This window comes from Rattus rattus, chromosome 1 (assembly GCF_011064425.1).
Source record: "Rattus rattus isolate New Zealand chromosome 1, Rrattus_CSIRO_v1, whole genome shotgun sequence".
Lineage (NCBI taxonomy): Eukaryota > Metazoa > Chordata > Mammalia > Rodentia > Muridae > Rattus > Rattus rattus.
In genome coordinates, this window is record NC_046154.1 from 162,509,924 (window position 1) to 162,530,926 (window position 21,003).

The 21,003-nt window shown below is 48.4% G+C and overlaps 1 protein-coding gene across 4 annotated transcripts in view; it reads left to right on the plus strand.

Moving 5' to 3' along the window:
• Syn3 (synapsin III) overlaps positions 1-21,003 on the plus strand; it is a 435,579-nt gene that overhangs the window by 401,767 nt on the left and 12,809 nt on the right. For all 4 annotated transcript variants that reach the window (XM_032910230.1, XM_032910213.1, XM_032910225.1 and 1 more), the window contains exons 8-10: positions 9,303-9,445; positions 16,208-16,282; positions 20,329-20,431. In XM_032910230.1, the coding sequence (XP_032766121.1) occupies positions 9,303-9,445; positions 16,208-16,282; positions 20,329-20,431 (321 nt within the window). The remainder of the gene's footprint in view (positions 1-9,302; positions 9,446-16,207; positions 16,283-20,328; positions 20,432-21,003) is intronic.

The window sequence follows — 21,003 nt, forward strand, 5'->3', positions numbered from 1 at the left end:
GATATACAGTGACTTGTTGCATGATATGAATCCCCCATATCCCCGTTTGGCTTCAAACGAATGAGAGTCAAACTAGGAGTTATTTATCAGGCTCTGCACAATTACTGGGGGGTGACTCCCACTCTAATTCTCTAATGCTAGACTGGCTACTTCCCCAACCGTGCTCCCCAAATGCTTGAGGGTTTGACTTTTCCTGAGTTATTTCTGCTCCAGCAGTCTGGCGTCCAAGGGAGGCATCTCACTTGGGCACGTCCTGTGGGTCCATCAAGACTAATGGAGACCTCCTGTTCTCTCTGTCTTCCCTCCTCCTCTCTCCTTCCCTTTCCTCATGGTTTCTACCTGGGACCCCAGCCCAGTAATTCAAACTCCACCTCTCTCTATTCTTCCCAGTAACAGCTATAGCCGTTTTTATTTAACTGGTGGTTTTAAATTAGAGAGTAAGGTTTGCACAACAGAGGCTGGTGCACATGGGAATTTGCTCGTCTCGGGGCAGCCAGATCTTGGAGTACAGAGCCTGGCCTATGAATACAGGAAACACCAGACCAACCCCTGACAGTCACTGTTGTGTGAAGTCACCGTTGTCCAGGTTAAATCAACTGAGCCATGTCCCATGCAACAACTATTGATTAGACAGAAGGGCGTGTAGCATTTTTTTTTCTTTAGCACCCTCCAAGTATTAGCTGCCTGTAGATCCTTTCAGTGTCTTCAAATGTCTCAAGCTACGTGGAGCCCAGCATCACTTGGCATCACCCACCATTAACAGTTTGTTGGCTTAAACACCGTGTGTCAACTTTCCGTTGCTGTCAAAAGTATTTACCAGATAATTAACTTTAAAAAGAGCAGAAGTTCTGTCTCACAACTGTGGATGCTGCTTGGGTTTATGGTGAAGCAGTACATGGTGGAAGGTGAGTGCTAGAGAAAAGCACTCACCTAGAGCTGGTTGGGAAGCTAAGAAGAAAAGGCAGGAGCTGGGATCCCAGTATCCTCCTCCGAGACCCACACACCACAGTGACCTAAAGTCTTCCCACTAGGCCACATCAGAACGTGATAGCACCCTGGGAGGAAGAGTAAGCCTTCAACACACGGCTCTTCGGTGGCATTTCAGATCCAACCTATGGCAGCCATGTACAACAGTTCACAGAGAAAAATGGGAAGCTAACTAATTGTCTAATGGCTGAATGAACACACCTGAGAACTCAAGACGCATTGGTTCCGTGTCACCCGACACCAGATCCTTGCATTCTTCATTGTGCTGGTTAATGTTGTCAGCTTGACAGATTCTGAGATCACAGGAAAATGGGCTTCTAGGCATGCCTGGGTGGGGTATCTCAATTGAGTTCATTGATGCAGGGAGCCCCATCTTGACTGTGGGTTGGGTTATTCCCTTCGCAGGAAATCCTGAACTGTAAAGAGAAAGCAAGCCGAACACTAGAAAGCATCCATTGCTGTCTTCTTTTTGGCTACGGATACGATAGGAGCAGCGGCTTCCCCAGGACTGTCTATCTTGAATCGCGAGCCAGAATAAATCCTTTCTCCCTTGAGTTGCCTGCACCAGGATGTTTTATCAGCAGGAGAAAAGACTAAGACAATAAAGTATTTTCATGCTGGCATATAACACACATTTATACGCTCCTGAACATCTACTTACTCTAAAAAAAAAATAAATAAAACAATTTTCCTTCCCAATCCTGCTCCTGGAATAGTGACTCTCTGAGACTAATTGTTTATTATTAAATGCCTAGACCATAAGCTTTGGCTCCTTCCCTGACTAGCTTGCCACTTATTTAGTCCAGCTAAACTGTTATACATCTAACACTTGATTAGTTACGTCTCTCTAGTCCTGGCCAGCTTTTCTTCGCATCTCCTTAGCGTCTCCCTCAGCATCTCTCTGGAATCTCCTTTATTGTATCCTGAGTTCAGCTTCCTCTACTTTATGTCCATCTCCTCTGTCTGGCTCCTGAATCGCTCTTATACTCTCACTATTTCCCAGAATCCTCTTCCACTCTCACTATTTCCCAGAATCCTCTTCTACTCTCACTATTTCCCAGAATCCTCTTCCTGCCAGTGCCCCACCTGCTTCCTGCCTCAGCTCACTGGCCATCAGCTTTTTTTTTTATTGACAGGTGATGCTTACAGGAGATTCTCTCTACAACTTGTCATATCTAAGACCATGTAAATGCCTTGTAAATTGTGTGCTGTTGCTGTTGTTGTTGTTGTTGTTTAAAGAATAATGACAAAAAAGTCTCCATATGTTTAGTATGAACTGAATTTTTGGCCAAATATTTTCAACCTACAGTTGGATAAAAACAGGGACACAATACCGGTAGCTAAGAGGAGAAAAGTGTTTACAAATGTGTGACATCAGGTACTGGCCTGGAGTGTGGGGGTATAAGAGGGACAGGAGACTAATTATTCTTATCCATTGGGCTTGATACCCATTAACTGCCTTGCTTCCAGTAATGCAGCTCAGCTTAGCATTTGCCCTCCTAAGATCCATGTGGAGATGCCATAGATAGCACTTCCAGGTCTTTGTCAACCATGAAATCCTGAAAGTCCACATTTCTCCTTGGACTTGGGTGACAGAATATCTCGGTCTCAGAGGATGTCTTTGCATTTCCCCAGCTTCTGTGTCCCCATCCGTCTTCCCAGCCCATTCTGCCAATGGTCACCCTCATCTGCACATCACTCATGATCCTGACAGACCCTTCTCAGACAAAACCCCAGCTGTCAATTAGGTTGCATCTCCTGAGATAATAACTACTTTACAGGATGATTGTAATTTTAATTAAACTATGATAATTAATCATCCAAGGACTTACCTAGCCTGATGTCTACCACATTCTACGTCCCCAATAGAAGTTGGTTTTCTTTAGTTGGGTAACTGTTGAGGATTTTTTGGAGACATAGAAGAAAATTCCTTCAATTGCAAACTACTTCCCCCACACTCAGCCAAAGCCCACGTCAGCTCATGGTATGGTATGGATCATATAAAGCTGAGGCTCATTGGAGAGGTCCAAGGACACAGTAGATGTTATTAAAATAAGTATATGTATTTGTTGGTCTTTTCTTGTTACTGTAGCTTCTCGGTAACATACTAGGGAGTAGGGATCTCAAGGAAGATAGAGTCGGTCTATAAACCCTCTAGTCCCACCCCTACAATCCCATTTCAGTCAGCTATGTCCCATGTCCAGAAGGTCCTACAGCCATCTTGAACAAGCACCACCAGCAGGACACCAAGGGTTCAAACACACGAGCTTTTGGGAGGACACTTCCTATTCAAGCCGCATGGAAGTAAACAAATGGTCAAATGGGAATTCCTGAGGATTGGAGGGTGATTAGACTTTCTCATTCGTTGGCCATTTATTCATCTGACCTCATCGTTAAGAAAGCAAAATGAGTCAGATGGAAGAAAACCCATGGAAATTGGCAAATGAAGTGATTCAACAGACTATGGCAATGGTGGCTTAGAACACAGAATCATTTGAAGTAACCCTGGGCATCACTGTGCTTCTAGATGGTTTTGAGTAAATTAACTTGTTCTCTAGCCGCAGTATTACAAGCTGCTACCTTCACTTTCTTCCCAAGTAGATGAAGGAATGCGGATACAGGCAGATGGCAAGACCTTTTGTTTATTCTTGGACCAACATACACTAAGACAAGGTAGAGGCTCCCTGAAGAGGAAGGAGCTGCCATGACTACTCACAAACCCTTCCCTTCATTGGAGATGTCTGAGCATATGATGAGCAGTCCTTTGGGAGTGTAGATCTTTCTCCTATTCCAGATTGGAATTTCAGGTCTTCACAGGAGAATTCCCTTCAGAAATCCTGGTCCTTCTACAGTTCCTGTTGTTCTCTTTGGCCACTTTCTCTCCTAGTGTCTCTTCAGGATATATGTGTGCACATGCATATATGCATACACATATATATCATATACATCATATATACATTTACATTTGCATCATACATATTACATACATCATATACTTCATATATACATACACATATACATATACACACAAGGGAAATAAAGCAGTTCTGTGGGCAGTAGGGAGACGCAGGTGGAACCCTGAACATGAATATGATGGGGAGAAGTGGGTAGGAAAAACAGAGATATCATAGGAAACCGAGAACAGGAGAATGACTTTGAGAAGAGAGGAAAAGCAAGCTGAAGGTGAGAGGGTGAAAGATGGTGGGAGGAAGTACCTAGAGAAAGATGAGAATCAAGCAAGCAATTAAACAGGAAGATGGAATATATAAAGGAGGGAGAGAAAGAGATGTTAGGAGGAGAGAAAAACAATGAGGTGGGGAAGGAAGAAGAGAGAAGGCAAAAGGAGGCCGGGAGGGGAGAAAAGAGCAGAGCTGCAGGCAAGACGGGGTGGGTGGTGAGGCTGTCTTCACAGTTGGAGTTCTCTGGCCCCACACTCTGGGTAGCACATGGGTCTGCTTGGATCACAGCTCGTTTAGGCCTTCCTGTTTCCATCTCATCTTTGTAAACCCTTGGAGGCTTTTCCAGCCAGTAAATCAGGCAGAGTACCAAGTCTCCCTGGCCGGGGCCCAGCTCTACATCCCACGACTGTGCTTCTCATGGCCCTCAATACCCCACATCTCCATCCTGAGGGCCACCTCAGAGTCCTCTTCAGCTCTGCCAACCAGCTACATGCCACCTGCCTCTTTTCCAGGATCCCTGGTTCCATTGGGGTTTTTGACACTCTGGCAAGGTAGCATCCAGCCTAGAAAAAGAAATCCCCTTATTAAAAGACATACTTTTCCAGGGGCTGGGGAGATGTTTCAGTGGGTAAGCCTTCCTGGAGTTCAGATCTCCAGAACTCACATAAATGGTGGGTGAGCATGGCAGCCGGCCTGTAATTCCATCAACCTCCCTTGAAGGCTGAGACAGGAGAGACCTGAGAAAGGTGGTTAGCAAGACTAGCTGTGCAGGTGAGCTCTGGCTTTGATTGAGAGACCCTGCTTCAATGAATATGGCAGAAGAATGACTGAAGATGTTTCATGACACCAACCTTGGGCCTCCACACAGCTACCACATACATTGGAGGAAAAAACACACACACACATCCCCAAAGCTTTGCCATTCTCTGGCTTGTTATGTCTTCCACTACCATGGCCCTCTCCCAACACAAGTTCTAGTCTCTATCCAGCCTCTTGGAGTCATTCCAGAAAACACCTATAATTATCATGCCAGACAGGAATGTGATGACTTAAAACAAAAGCTATTGTCCATCTCCATCACCAAGAAGCTCAGCATCTAATGGGAGAGAGGCACAGGAGATCCAGAGGAGAGCCAGAATGCTATGGAGCCCCAGCATCATACAATATAGGGAGCCCTCAGTAAAGAAAACAGTACCCTGCTGCTAGGGGCATTTGGCTCTTTGGAAAGAGCCCATGGAAGAGTCATGCCAGCTCTGGAGGAAGTAGGATGAGTCTCATCCACCACTACCACCACCACCACCACCACCGCTACTCAGACCCAGACAGGAGGCTTCCAGAGGGTGGTGGGCTGTCATGCTGGCCCGCTGGTTCAATCGCTACATCTGTGCTCTTTCTGTTTAGTTTCCTTTTGTCCCCATTGGGGTTAAGGGGAAAGCCCACTGCATTCTAAGGCTTAGACTGCAGTTGAGATAAAGTCTGATTGTCAAAGCAAAGTAGCTAAAACAAACTAGACATTTCTGTTTCCCCTAATGGAACTGGGTAAAAGGAAGCCCAGAGCTGGTATGGAGCCTCCATGGTTTCAGGGGTCAGTCTCCCTTCTTCATGGGAATCATCCACTTGTCATCTATGACGGTGTCTCAGTTAGGGTCTGATTGCTGCGAACAGACACCATGACCAATGTAAGTCTTATAAGGGACAACATTTAATTGGGGCTGGCTTACAGGTTAAGAGGCTCAGTCCATTATCCTCAAGGCAGGAGCATGGCAGCATCCAGGCAGGCATGGTGCAGGAGGAGCTGAGAGTTCTGCATCTTCATCCAAAGGAAGCCAGGAACAGAATGACCATCCTCAGGCAGCTAGGAGGAGGGTCTCCAAGCCCACCCCCAGAGTGACACACTTCCTCCAACAAGGCCACACCTTCTAATAGTGCCACTCCCTGGGCCAAGAATGTGCAAGTCAGAAGGCAACAGGAGAAAGTCTAGAGCAAGGGGGAAAGCCCAGCCCCTCTCAGCAGTTCACTTCCCTTCTTTGATCACACCAAAGCGCCAAGATGTCATCACATGGCTGCAATAAGGTATTAGGGGAAAGGGAAAACGTAGTGTTTATTCTGGTGGCCAAGGATCCCTATGTCAAAAGAGAATACAGATGGAGGAAGGGTGCCATAAACATTGGACATCCCTAAGGCTGTCTACCATGCACACTGTGCGGTCTAGAAGCCACGGAGCAGAAGTTCTAGTCTTTCTGAAGCCTCTAGTGTGAAGCCCGGTTGTGCTGTCCCTGCAAGCTCTCTCTTTCACTCTGATCACTCTGAACCCCTGCATCTGAGCCCACGCACTGGCTAAAAATGATGCCCTAATGCCACTCAAAGGACACTGGAGGAAGACCAGACAATACCAACTGCGAGGGAGGTACCAAAAAGGAAACAGGGGTGCGTGTGTAAACCAAACGTCAAAGGTTTATCAATTCCAAATTAGCCAGAGACACAATAGGATGCAGCCCAAGGAGCTCTACAGGAGTCACCATTGAGGAGGTCAGGGTGGCTTTTATTGATTGTCGGGATCTGGAATCACCTTGGAGACAAGCCTCTGGGCGTATCCACGAGGCTTACCTCGATTAGGTTAGCAGAAGTGTAAAGACCCATCCTACCTGCCAGGGTGAATATGAAGGAGGGAAACAATGGCATTCGTAACTGCTCAGTGACTGTGCATGGGATGTGATTGGCCACCTCATGCTCCCTCCACCATGGGGCTCTCCCCTCAAATTGTGAGCCAAAATAAACCTACCCTTCCAACTTCAAGTTTTCCAGGTAGCTTGTCCTGGCAACGGGCCACAGAAGTAAAACAGAAGCCAAAGTGACTCCGACGTGACCCAAGAGAGTAAGACCTGAAGACTGTGGCTTGAGAGAGGAGCGTAAAGTAGAAGCTAACAAAAACAGAGAGCGGTGAGAAGCCAAGATGCCCATAGCAGACGGCAGACCCTGTGTTGGCTCGTCCCATCCTCATAATCCACAATAACTGAGACTGAACTATAAATGACAAAGACGCTGTGGTACGGCTTATCTCACAGAGACCAAAACAACAAAACGTAACTGAGTTGAAGTGCATTGTTCTTTCCTGCACCAATCTAAACGTACAAAATACTGAGGGGAGGTTACAGCACTGGGGACATTGGGTAACATGGACCTCCGTGTTACCACTCAGCCATCCCAAAAAAATATGACTCCTATCTCGTTGCCCAAGATGGCCACTGCTACTCAAGTTACCGTGTCCACATCACAACCATAAGAAAGAAGGAAGGGGAAATGAAGGTCTCATAACCTCCAGGGACCACCAAGGAGCGGCTCACACCACAGCTACTTCATTCTCACTGACCAGAACTTAAAGAGTTCACCACATCCACTTGGACACTAGAACCAAAGAATCTGTATTTTGGAGACCAGGTCCTCAGCTTAAAAGGCATGGGGACAGCCCGCAGTCAGAGCCTCAGGAGACCCAAGACAAAGGAACAAGGCACACCCTTCCCTCTGCTACAGCTGGAAGGAGAGAGGGGTCCTGTGAGCTGGAAAATGAATAGAACCTAGGGACCTCTTCCTTCCTGGTCGACCTTGTTCGCTCTGTAACATGTGTCTGAGCATCATTACTGCGAGGTTGGGCTCTTGAAGGACAAAGAGAAGGCTTGCTTACCTCATGGCTTGTGGCTGCACCTGAGCTGCTCAGTAACAGAGATGGGCCTCTGGGTCGGGGTTTTCTTGTAGGCACTGTGCTCTGATGCACTGACTTTGGATAAAGACAACTCAGTCACCACATCTGGAGAAAGACCACAATGTGTAGCTTGCACTCCCCTGAGGGGGCCCTTTGTACACTGTGAAGTCGATGCGATTGTGCATGGACACACTATGGAAGGGAAGCTGTTATCAGAGCTGAGATGTGAAGGGCGGGGGACATGGGAAAGAAGGTACCCTGGGGTTCACCCTACACTTGTCCCAATTCCAGCCACACTGTCCCTGCACTCAGACTTCCCCTTGGGATTTCTCCCTGCCTTTGGTCCAGTGTCAGATGCTCCGCTGTCAACATGAGAAAAAAAAAAGCAAGAGTGTCATTTAAGACAAGTAGTGTCCCCATGGCCAGCTGGAGGGGTCACTCCACTTTGTTGTCCATGGACTTTAAGATCCAGCATCTGCATGAGATCGCTGCCATAGAGACTTGATTTTGTACCCTCCCCTTGGTCTTGGGAGCTTTCGTAAGACCTCTTTTTTTACCTCAGAACATTATCCTGTGGCCCTGGTCTCAACCCAGTAAACAGGACAAGATTCTCCTCAGGCTTCTGAACTATAAAGCCAGCAAGCATCCACCCAAACATACACTACTATATACACACAGTAGCACCAGGTATAAATACAAGATATATACAGCAAATATATCACATGAACATTCAAAAACATACCATGCGTGTAGCATCCACTAAATACATGTAAACATGGTACACACACACACACACACACACACACACACACACAGTTCTTTTTCTAGTTTCTCTGCTGTCTATCACACTCTCCCATTCAAACCCTTATACACTTGAGTAATGATCTCTCTTCCTGTGGCTTCCAAAATCTGAGCACATGATGAGAGCCAACAGAACCTTCGTGAACTGTTCCCTAGGATTCCACCAAGCCATTGTCCCCACTTTCCTACCCCCAACAACCATGTCTTTCCCAAGAGGCTCTGACATTCCTTATGGGTTGCCCCACAACCCTCCCAGGTCATCAGTCACACACACAGAATGTATATTCACAGGCTGGGCATGGTGGTACACATCTTCAATCCAGCACTCAGGAGGCAAAAGCAGGGGGATCTTTGAATTCGAAGCTCCAAGACAGGGGTGGGGGGCATCTCAAAAAGGAAGTATTTATTATTCTAAACCCCTTTGTCATTCACCTATTCCCTATTCCCAAAAGGGCCCCTGCCTTCCCAGCTGGAACCAGTTCCTTCCTCTTCTGTTTCTTGGGAAGGTAGGCCGTGGGATGATTCACCTCCTGTGACTCCTCAAAGACAGATTGGAGTACCCTGTTATGGTCTGGGCAGATGTACAATGGAGACTAGATGGACAGCAGCACTCACATGTCCTCCTTACCCCACAGATCAAAGTAGAAAACCAGCACGACTACCAGGACATCACCAGCGTGGTGGCCATGGCCAAAACCTATGCCACCACGGAGGCCTTTATTGACTCCAAGTATGACATCCGCATACAGAAGATTGGATCCAACTACAAGGCATACATGTAAGTCAGCAGCCAGGGCTGGAAGGTGGGAGGAGTCAGTGGGCAGGGACAGGGATGTGGGAGGAGTCAGCAAGCTTGGACTGGAAGATGGGAGGAGCCTGCTTTTGCTCTGTCCTCACCACTGGTTCTATTGCAACTTAGCTCAGGATAGATCTCTCTACAAAAGGGTGTGTGTGTGTGTGTGTGTGTGTGTGTGTGTGTGTGTGTGTGTGTAGAGAGAGGTGGGGGGAGGAAGAGGGAGAGAGAGAGAGAGAGAGAGAGAGAGAGAGAGAGAGAGAGAGAAGTTAGTGTAAGATCAAAGACTCATTTATTTGAGTACCTTGCAAAACAATCAGTCATGTTTTTCTATGTGATGGAGAAAAATGTGTGACCTCATATGTGTATTGAACAGCAATCTGTTAGTCTCTGGAACCAACAAAATTCATTGGGAGGACACATCAAATTTTCTGGTGGCAAGCAACGGAAACTACCTCTGACTGTTATGTTTTACTTTTTTAAAAAAATGTTACAAAATCATAGGTGATCAGAAACTTCTAGAAACAAACTGACATCCCACGACATTACCGACTGCAGAAGCATTGAGATTCAGGGAAGCCCCAGGGGTGTACAGAGCCAGAAGTGACAGCCAATGGTCATGGACCAATAGGTGAAGGATCCACCAGAGTCTTCTGCAGCGTGTATCTCAGAGTGGGATCTGCCCCTCGCTTTGGTTAGAGTGAGGCAGGAAAGCCCTATGGTGAGTCCCAGCAGAAAGACAGGCAACTTGAGCAAGATCTCTGCCTGGAAGAAGAGGAGATGCTACCTCTAAAGGGAGAACATGAATGCCACGTGACAAAGGCAGTCCCCTGCCTCTGCTCCAGTGTGAGTCAACAAGGGTGGGCTACCCTGGGGCTGAGGCCATCAGTTTCAATGTGACTCCAGAGTAGGTGGAAAGGCTCCCCCTTGCAGAGGTCTTCCCTGCTTCTGGGTCTCTGTGTCTGTCCCTCACATTGGGATGTTGTTGCTGGTTCCACTTGAAACATGGAGACCCAACACCCAAGTGTGGCATTCTTGTCACCTTCATGCCACACTGACTGTGGTCATCGCTCCACATCAGGAAGCTGCGATGATTGGCCATGGACAGTTGCACAGTCTGTCTGTCCATGTGATTCCGTGTAGCATGGCTTTTGCCTGAGAATCCTGTGGGCAAGCCAAGATGTCGCCCGCATCGGTAAAAATGCCCAGTCAGAGCTATGCCTATTCGTGCTGTGCCTTTCCATGGAAGCGTCCTTTGCCATGGCTTTTTACCTAGGCCATCAGGAAAATCCAACTCTCTGTAAGGGCCAGGTGGAGACTGGGGAGATAGCTCAGATGGGAAAGTGCAAGCATGAGGACCAGAGTTTGATTCCCAGCACCCACCTAAAAAGAAATGATGGTACACACTTGTAATCCCAGCCCTGCAGAGGATCCTGGGCTCAATGACCAGCCAAGGTAGCATAATTAATCCCTGGGTCACAGTGAGAGAGTCTATCTCAAAAAACAGGGCCAACAGTTCCTGATGGACAACACCCAAATTAGCTTCCATACTCACTCACATATGTATGTGCCCTTGTACATGTGTGCTCGTGTGTGTGTGTGTGTGTGTGTGTGTGTGTGTGTGTGTGTGTGAGTGAGTGATTTTAAATAGGTCTTGGGTATTTCAATGGATAAAGTACTTGATTTGCAAGTACAAGAACCTGAGTTCAGTCCCCAGATCCTACATAAAAATACAAGGTATGAGGGTGAGTATGGTTTTGTTGGCCTTTAATTCCAGGAAGATCCCTCGGAGTTGGAAGCCAGCCTGGTCTACCTAGTGAGTTCCAGAGCTTGAGTTACATAGTGAAGCCCTGTCTCACAAAGCAAAACAAAACAAAAATAACAAGTGTAGTCCTAGGCTTTTGTAATCCATGCACTAGATAAACAGACAGAAGGCTCTCTGGGGCTCCCTAACCAGCCAGAGTCTCCTAACTGGTTTCCTCCACTGAAAGACCTTACTTTCCAATGAAAGACCTTGTTGCAAAGGAGACAGATGGCATTCTAAGGATGAATCCCCAGGTTTTCCTCCAGACCAAACAGATACACATGTGTACACACACACACACACACACACACACACACACACACACACACACACCAAAATGAATAAATAAACATCATCATCATCATCATCATTGGACTAGGGGGGTGATTTTAAGCTTTGATATCCATGTAGTTGGTTGCAACTGTACAATTGCCTGGGACACTGGAAGTTGGTGGGGAAGGATATAATTCCAGAAAAGAGATAAAAGCCAGTTTTCAAGGGATCGTTCTAGTTAGTCAACCACCCTCGTCCCCCCCACCCTCACCGAGGCAGGCCAGGGCAGTTACTGTTTTCAGTTGTCCTCTCCCATTCTCCAGGGTCAGATCTCCCACCCTTATCTGGGCTCATCCTTGTGAGATGCTTCAGTGCACCCCTGCAGCACAGAGGCATCATTTCCCTCCTCCTCGCCTAAATGGCTAGAATTTGCATTTGACATTGGTGTCACCTTGCCCCAGTTTCTTTTCAGGGGATTACCTCATTGCTGCATTCTTCAGGCTGAGCCCTCTGGCCTGACAGCTCCAATTTGTCACTGCCTACAGAGAGTCCTGGACCCTCGGTTGGTCCACATCCAAGGGATGGGACTAATATCACACTTCGGCTGAGACTGTCCTCCCTGCACATAGCCATTCAACCCCCTCTGGCCCACATCCTGTTCTGGGCTCGGGCCCTTTCCGATGGTTGCCAGTGAGATGTGACTGCTTTTAGATTCTCTTAGCATACACAGCCAGGACATACATATGCACGCTTGCCCACTCGTATGCTTGCATCCGTAATAGTTTCTCCATATATCCGTCTGCATGTATATTCCTCTAAATGGAGCCTTACTGCTGTCTGGACTTTTATCCGGTACCACATGGCTCCCTTTGCCTCCCCTGATTGCTTGTCTATACATCTATGCCAGCCAAGGAAAAGCTGGCTTCCCCCATCCATCACTCACTGGGCTATTTGTTCGACCCTCATCCGTGTGAACAGTTTCAGCCTCTGCCTGGTGGTCCATCCACGGTACATGCTTATAGAAAGCATCGTTGACCTCCGGTTTTAATGTCTTCACTCTTTGTCCAAAGGTGCTCAGGCCAGAAGCTTCCCCTCCACCTCCAAGGCTGTACATTTGGTCTTAAATACCCTCCCACCCCAAATTCATGTTGAAAACCCACCCCTTCTGAAGCATCAATCTTAGGAAGAGGGTTCAGAGAGGGGATTATGCCATCGGGGTAGAACCTTCTAGAAAGCATCCAATGATTGTTCTAATTCCATTGCGTTACTGAATTAAACACTCTGAACAAAAGCAACTGAAGGGAAGAAAAAATTATTGCACTTCAGTTTCCTTTCTATCACTGAGGAAAGTCAGTGCAGAAACTGAAGCAGGAGCTTGAAGCAAAAACCATGACTGTTATCTGCTGTCTGACCAATAGACCCGTGCTTTTAGCTTTCTTATACAGCCCAGGAACACCTCTCCAGGGAATAGAGCTATCCTCATGGGCTGGACCCTCCTGCATCAATTAACACAGACAATCCCACAGACATGCTCACGGACTCATCTGACCTAGTCAGTCTCTCAACGGAGATGCCTTTTTCCAATGACTCTAGGCCATATCGAGTTAACGTTTGAAGCAGCATTCGTAGGGGCGGGGGGGGGGACTCAGAAGGACCCCTTGCTTCATCCACTACAGTAAGAAGACTGTAAGATACAGTAAGAGGGCCCAGTCTGAGAACCAGGGAATGTGTCCTCACCAAACCTGAATCTTCAGGCATCTTGAGCTTAGACTTCCCAGCCTCCAGAACTACAAGAAATGAGTTGTTCTTTATAAACCACACAGTTTGTGGTTCAGTTACACCAGTCCAGAAAAATAAAGGTAATTATAGTCCAAATAGTTGCTCTGACCGCCATCTATCTGCACGCATACTGTCCTGCATCCACTGGCTGCATCTCATTCAAGTCAAAATCAAGGGTCCTTCCGTGCATGTATAGTGGGCTCCATGGCCTCTGATGATGAATTAAGGGTTTGTGGAGTAGTTTGAGGGCATCTGCCGTTAAGAGGGGATAGCACTCCTTCAGTTGTGTGGGGCTGGCATAGGCTGATGCTTGTGAAGCCCCTGGACACGTGTCGCAGATACCCGATGCAGTCCTCGGGTATCAGCTCTCCCAGTCATCGTCCTCTTGGAAGGAAAGCAGCCTGGCTTGAGCTGCTGCTACTTCAGCGCTTCAGTGCCTTCTTATCCCCTCCTACTGAAACCAACAAACAGTACAGCCCATTTGTGCTGAGAGGCTGATGGGAACATTTCCTCTCACTCACACAGGACCCCACCAGGGTCTTGCCCAGTCTACAGTGGTTCCCATTTTACCAAGGAAGAAGTTAAAAGCTGGGAGACGCTGCCCATGGCAAATTACTAGAACATGCTAGAACCTCCGAGATCATCAGTCCTTGCCTTCTTTCACCTCTAACGCAGGACGCCAAATGCTGTTCAGTTGCCAAGGCACGTCTCAGTGGACACGTTCTGGAGCCACATCCAGTGACCCTGAGATCCCTTGGGCTTCCCTGGAGCTCATACCCATTGCCATTCAGCACGCCGGTCCTCTGGCTCAAAGCTAGTAAAGGCAGGAAGCGAGCAACCTAAGGAGGCTGCAGCGTTGCCCCCTTAGACTAAGCCGTGTCCAGGGTGAAGGCTGAGCCTATGAGCACTGCTGCCATCATTTTGTCAGCTTGACACAAACATTAGGCACCTGTGAGGAGAAGGACACTCTGTTGAGGAACCGCCCCCATCGGATTGCCCATGAGGCATTTTCTTCATTACTAACTGATGAAGAAGGACCCAACCTCACGTAGGTGGTGAGGTCTCTGGGCAGGTAGCCCTGGGCTATATAAAAAAAGTAATTGAACGTGAACTAGAGAGCCAACCGACAGGCAGCTTTCCCCCACGATCTCTCTGCGTCAGCTCCTGCTCCCCAGATCCTCGCTGGAACTCCTGCCTTGGCCTTTCTCGGTGATGGACTGAACGTGATTACTGTTCTACTGCGTGAAGAGACACCATGACAAAGGCACTTACAAAACAAAGCACTCGATTAGGGACCGACTTACAGGAGCCCAGAGGTGGCCCGGGTTCTCCCCTACACACATCATCCCTTACCCGGTCTGTAGCTATTGGGCACCTACTACATGCTGAGTTCTATTGGAATGGTGTCCTCAAGGGATGGAGGGAAATATGGTTTTAGGGCTTCTCCTCTATGAGGGCAGGTTAGATGAGCATTCCTGAGGACAGTGCTGGGGAGGGGAGGGAAGGGGAGAAGAAAAGAGAGGAGAAAAGAGGAAGGGACAGAAGGGAAGACTAGGGGGAGAGGAGAGGAGAGGAGAGGAGGGGAGGGGAGAGGGAGGGAAGCAGGGCAGAGCAGCCTATGAAAGTCCAGGACGGTGTGGCTACAAGAGAGCCCCATTCAAATGAAGCCGGAAAGATGAGCAAGGACTTAGGAAGGCAAAGGTGGTAACAAAGGATGCCTGAGCCGAAAGTGAGGTGTGGAGCTCAAATCAGGGCAGCCGCAGTGCACGGGCAAGCCCTAAGAAGAAGACAGCCATGTCTGAGGCAGAATGAAGTCCAGAAAAGGAACTGAGAGGGGTGACAAGGCAGGCAGAGGTCACAAAGCCTTCCAAACCCTTCACCATGGGAAAGGGATCACTTCCTCCCTAAGACCACTTTTCCTACATTTAAACCTTTTAAAAATTCCAGAATCACAAGGCTATAGAATGCCCTAGGTCTCCTCAAAAACAAGAGATCGTGCATATTAGTCATCTTTCCACTACTGTAGCAAAGTACTTGAGGTAGTCAACTTAAAAGGAAGAAAGGTTTATTTCAGCTCACAGTTTCAGAGGTTTCACAGTTTCAGCCTATGGTTTCTTGCCCCTATAGCTTTGGGTCTGTGGTAACACACTCATAGAGACTGCTCGCCTCATGGTAGCCAGGAAACCAAGAAGAGTCATGAAGTACCAGGGTCCTTTCAAGGGCATGACCCCAGAGACCTAACTTTTCATTCCCAGGCATTACTTGCTGAAGATTCCCTCACCTCCCAATGGTACCACAAGATGCTAAAAGTCAGGCCTGGGCTTGTGGGATCTGGTTTGGCTACAATGCAGCACCAAAGTTTGTGCCATTTTACCCAGAGTGTAAGCCTTTTTAAATATTAATCTAGGGGCTGGAGAGATGGCTCAGCAGTTACAGAAATGTTGTTGGTTTTGAAGAGGACCAGGCTTTGGTTCCCAGCACACACATGGTGCACATAGCACACACATGGCACATATGACACACATAGCACACACATGGCACACGACACACACATGGCACACACATAGCACACAGCATACAAACAAAACACTCAGACCCAGAAAATAAAATAAACAAAAAAATTAATAAATACAATTTAATCTTTAAATTTATAAAAAAAAGGTTTAGAAAACAATAATACATAGTATCCAGGAATAAATTAATCACTCAGCACTAATAGAAATTACAGAACAGAAAAAAGAAGACAGAATACAGATATAAATGTACACGCTATGTATAATTTGGGCCACATATTTGGACCAACATCTCCTAACCACAAGAGCAAAGAAGGGAAGCAGATTAGTGGTCAAGATCTCCATAATGTCCTTGATGTGTGGTTTGTTCTAACCCAGGAGAACCTCCATCTCTGGAAACTGGAAGGCCAACACAGGCTCTGCTATGCTGGAGCAGGTGGCCATGACGGAAAGGTAAGAGACAAAGGGTGTATGGAAAGATGCACCAGCTTCCAGGTGAGGCCCTTCAACCTCTGCCCCGTGTCCCCACCCACAGGGCACTTCCCAGCTTGCTTCCCTATCTAGTCCGCATCAGTGACAGGGTAGCTGTCAAAATTACATTTACAGACGGTAGCAGTTCAGAGAAATAATGTAGTTTGTCCCATGTTCCAGAAGTGAGTGTGGAACACTGAGGTCTTGGGTTCAAGTCTTCTGGGCCCTGCCCTGCTGCCTCAGTAAGAGAAATAGCCTTCGCCAGTCGCCAATTATTAGCCGATATCTAGGAGAAAACAGTTAATGATTAAGACATCATTAAAATGGAGATTGACCTTCCTCAGACCTTATGAAGAGGGAAAAGCTGATTCCCCTTAAATTGTGAGTCCTTTAAGGTACGCTGTGGCTAGGGGACCTATAGGTCTTTCTCACTTTAAGCACTACCATGTTTGACTTCTTCCATTGAGGAACGGCTGGGCACCTGCTCTCCATGTCAGTCAAAGATACCTTCCCTAGAGAACCCACTGGACACTGCCTGCAAGCAGGCAGTAGTAGTGGCCAGAGCATGCACTCTAGGGTCAGTAAACTGTGCCTACTGCATGTGCTGAGAAGTAAAGAGGGCAAGGTAAAAGGCACTGAATATTGCCTCTAAGAGCTGTGGCGCAGCTGCACGCATCAAAACACAGGATGTTAGTTCGTGCTTTGGGGACATACTAGCTTTTGTTGAAAGCTCAAGAGGCATGTGCTCAGGAGAGGCGTAGGACCCCATCCCCAACCCATCTATTGAAATCATTCCTTTCATGACCATGTCGGATCACACTTTCTCCAACAGAAGTTCACGGCATCACCGGGCTTAAAGCCTCACCATCGAGTCCGACGGAAAAGAAGCCTGGGATGGAAACTTATTGGCTGCTTAGCCAGGCTTTGGGTCACGTGATCATTCCTAAGCCAATCACTAGCTGAGAAGTGTACGGTGCTGTGTTTGACTAAATCGACGTCAAGTTTCTACTCTGGAGGTTGGAGTGGGGCCTACCTCTGAGTCTCAGGGAGGGATGTAATCCTATTTTTCTTAAGAAGGCTTTAGGAGGAGGGAAAGTAATTACCCCTCCTACGTTAAGAACAGCCGTCTTTCCCGTCTTCTGTAAAGGAGGAGACAACTGTAGCCCGATACAATAAAGTCAGGACAACATGAGGCGTGAACACTTGCAGTAGGAACAAGGAGATAGGGCACCCAGTGAAACTCTGGGAAATAGAGACCAGGGAGGATCCCTGAAGGAAGGGCGCCACAATTCCATCCTAAAGAATGAGTGGGAACCTAAAGGAGCTAGCTTTGGTTATGTCATACACACTCACTGTGGGCTATAGTTTTAGAGCTGGGCCTTGGAGAGACAGTGGTGGAGAAAAGAGACATCAGCCCAGCCTCTGTGGAGCTGCCAGTTCAGGGGCTGTAAGCCCAGGAAGGCAGATGAACCAAGGTGAGTGCCCCGACCCCTCTAGATAAGTTAACAGGCAATTCTGAGCTTCTTACCCTGGACAATGAAGACAGTACTAGACAAGCCCATGTGTCATCTGAAAAACTGAACTCCCGACGTGTGCCTGTCAGGGTGGATGTATGTCCTTCCCAGCAAGCCTAGGTGGGGGCTACAGCATCTTCTTGGAACTCTCTTGTACCAGCCAGTCTTGTGGGGTTGTGCCAAGTGCCAGGCACACCCCTCCCTAAGGGAGCCTTCATGGACAGCCAGTGCCCTCTTCATGACTGTCCCAGGATGTCAGTCTTACCTGCTCCATCAGAAGATCACCCTGGAGCTCTCCAGGTTGCCACCATCCTGTGGTTTGGCTCAGTCTTAAGCTACATAGATAACTCCAAAAGGAACCTTCACGGGACAGGGTCTGCTCAGCCTAGCATACTATTGTAGTCAAGAACTGTGCTCATGGCCTGGACAGACCTACCTAGTTCGATTCCTACAGTCCCAAAGTCCCTGGAGACCCTCAATCAGGACTCAGCCCCTCCTTGGTTCCTGCTTGTTGAGGAGCCTGACTCCTGAGCAATCTTCATGCTGTTTGGCCCCTGGGTTTTCCACCCCTGGGGTGATGCACACAGACAGCCTGGATGTTCATCATTTGAAAACAGCCTCTGGTATCCTGTTGCCTCCAGTCCCTAGTCTAGACTTCTTCTATCTCTCCGGAAAGAACCTTGACTCATGAGTGCGTCTCAGGCATTGTGCTCCTTGAGCACGTCGTGTTCCCCGAGTCTTACAGGAAGAACTAAGAATAGGTAGCGACCACCCAGTAACACAGGGCAGAGTCCTGAAGCCGTTTATTTGTACCTGGGCTTCACTATCTTGGTGTCTCCCAAGCACAAGAATCAAATAAAAGAAACCAAGGCATCCGGAGGGTGAGGCTCTCCCAAAATCACTAAAGAAATACTAGTAAACACCCAATCACAGATCAGACCATAAGGTCCTTTCCACGTGAGCACAAGGGCATGAGTTTGATTCCCAGATCCCACATTTAAAAAAAGCCAGATGGGTATGGCAGCATGCAGCCCTGACCCAGCATAGGGGAGACAGAGACAGGAGGATCCTAGGGCTTGTTGGCCAGCCAGGGTACACTGTGTGGCAAAGCTCACATTCAGGGGGAGACCTTGTCTCAAAAACACAAGGTGGAAGGCTCCAGGGGAACAACACCAAAGGTTGGCTTCGAGTCCTAATACTCATGCATGCACACATGTGCTCCTACCCAACATTTACATGTGTGTGCGTGAGTGTACACACACACTTGTCCTCCGTGACAAGTAAAAACAAACACATGTTGTGATGTTGTGTGGCAGGCTCTGAGAGAGAGGAGAGAGAGAGAGAGAGAGAGAGAGAGAGAGAGAGAGAGAGAGAGAGAGAGAGAGAGAGGAATATGAATATGTGTTTTGCTGACAACCTGGTCACAGACAGGATCTGGGACTGGAAGCCAATCTGTTATTTATTACTCTCTCCAAGCCTCAGCTTCTCCATCTGAAAAAATGAGTTCAGCCCTCCCTCTCTGATCAATCTGTGGTGAGCTTAGAAGGAAAGAGGAGTTAGCCTGCCAGGCACACGAGGGCACCCAGTTGGATTCCAGTGGATGTGGGACCTTCGTCCTGCTCTTCCCAGCATGCTCCTGGCTCTGGTTAGATGAGAGAACTGGACTGGGCTCTAGTCCTGGGAGCTCTAGATGACCATGACCATTCATGAGAGACCCTCTCTCAAGGCCTCAGTGAGCCCTGGTGGAGAAGATCAAAGACTGCGTTCTTAGAAATCTCCAGCTATGCGCTCTCCTCACTCCACGTCATATGGCTCAAACACACAAATAGATGTGAGAGCCGGAACGTTCCGTGTGACCCTAGAGAGTGTGGAGAGAAGCAGGAACACGGACACAAAGTCCCCAGTGACTCCCAAATCCACTCCCCAAGCGGAAGCCAAGTGCGAGCCCAGAAGATCTCCCCAGATACAACCAACCCCTTGTTGGGGGGTCAAAGTTCACAGCCCAGATCTGTCCTCAGCAAAGCAAACTGGCCCTGCAGCCGTCAGTCACTGGAACAGAAATAAAAGCGATTGGTTCAGAGGGCCAGGCCTCTAGGCAAGTCAGGAGCTGTCTGAAGGGGCTCCCCCGCCACCCCCCACCCTCCCTCCCCAGGCTGCAGGAGAATGAGACCCTTTGTCCCCCCTCCAGGCTCTTGTCTGGCTGGGACTTTGAGCAGGGAGGGCAGCCGGGAGGGATTTTTAGAACCCTTCCAGCAGCTTTCCCAAGGGAAAAGGGCTGCAGGGGTGTCTGGTGTCTGGGTGTCTGCATGGCCCTGCGTGAGGGCAAGGCAAGCTTCCCATTGCTGCAGAGCCAAGGTCCTGGGGCAGCATTCAGGCTTTCTCTCCTCCATCCTTGCTCTCTTCCTCCCCGTTTCTTACCTAGAGCGGAACCCCGTCCTCGGCCTGCCTTCACTCCCCTGTCTCCCTCTGTCCTTGCTCCTTACCCCACGCTCACCACCGGTCCTATCTTTGCAGGTACAGGCTGTGGGTGGACAGCTGCTCAGAAATGTTCGGCGGCCTAGACATCTGTGCTGTCAAGGCCGTCCACAGCAAGAATGGCAGAGATTATATCATCGAGGTGAGGAGTGGAGCGGAGCAGGAGGGTCCAGCCCGGACCATCCCCAGCAGGGAAAAAAAACACCAAGCTGAACCCAGCAGGGCAGCCATGTCCTGGCTCCTGACCTGCCTACCTGTAGCTCAGGGCACAGTGAGATACTCCCAGAGGTCTCTACCCCATGCTTCATGCACCCACCTCAGCTGTAGCAACAGCTGGAAGACTTCCCGTTTAGAACTCGGGACGCAGTTTTTTTTCCCAGCTTGTCAGGCCAAGAGTCCGCAGTATTCTGTGCCAGTATTCGTTGTTCAAGAGAATGTAACTTCCCTTACCACCAAGCAAGGGCTCCACCCTTACGTTCCTTCAAATAAAAAAGCATGGGCTCCAGAAGGGGTCCCTTGGGGCAGGCTCTGGGTAATTCTGAGACACCGGAGATTCAGAATTTGCAGGCTGCAAGTGCAGGTGACAGGGCATTGTTAAGCAAATGGACACCATGGTACAGAGTGTGGCTGGAGGGCAGATGCAACTACAAGAGTTAGAGAGATGCTCACAGATGGGCAGTGGACCCAGAACCACTCCCAAGACCCTCCTGCAGC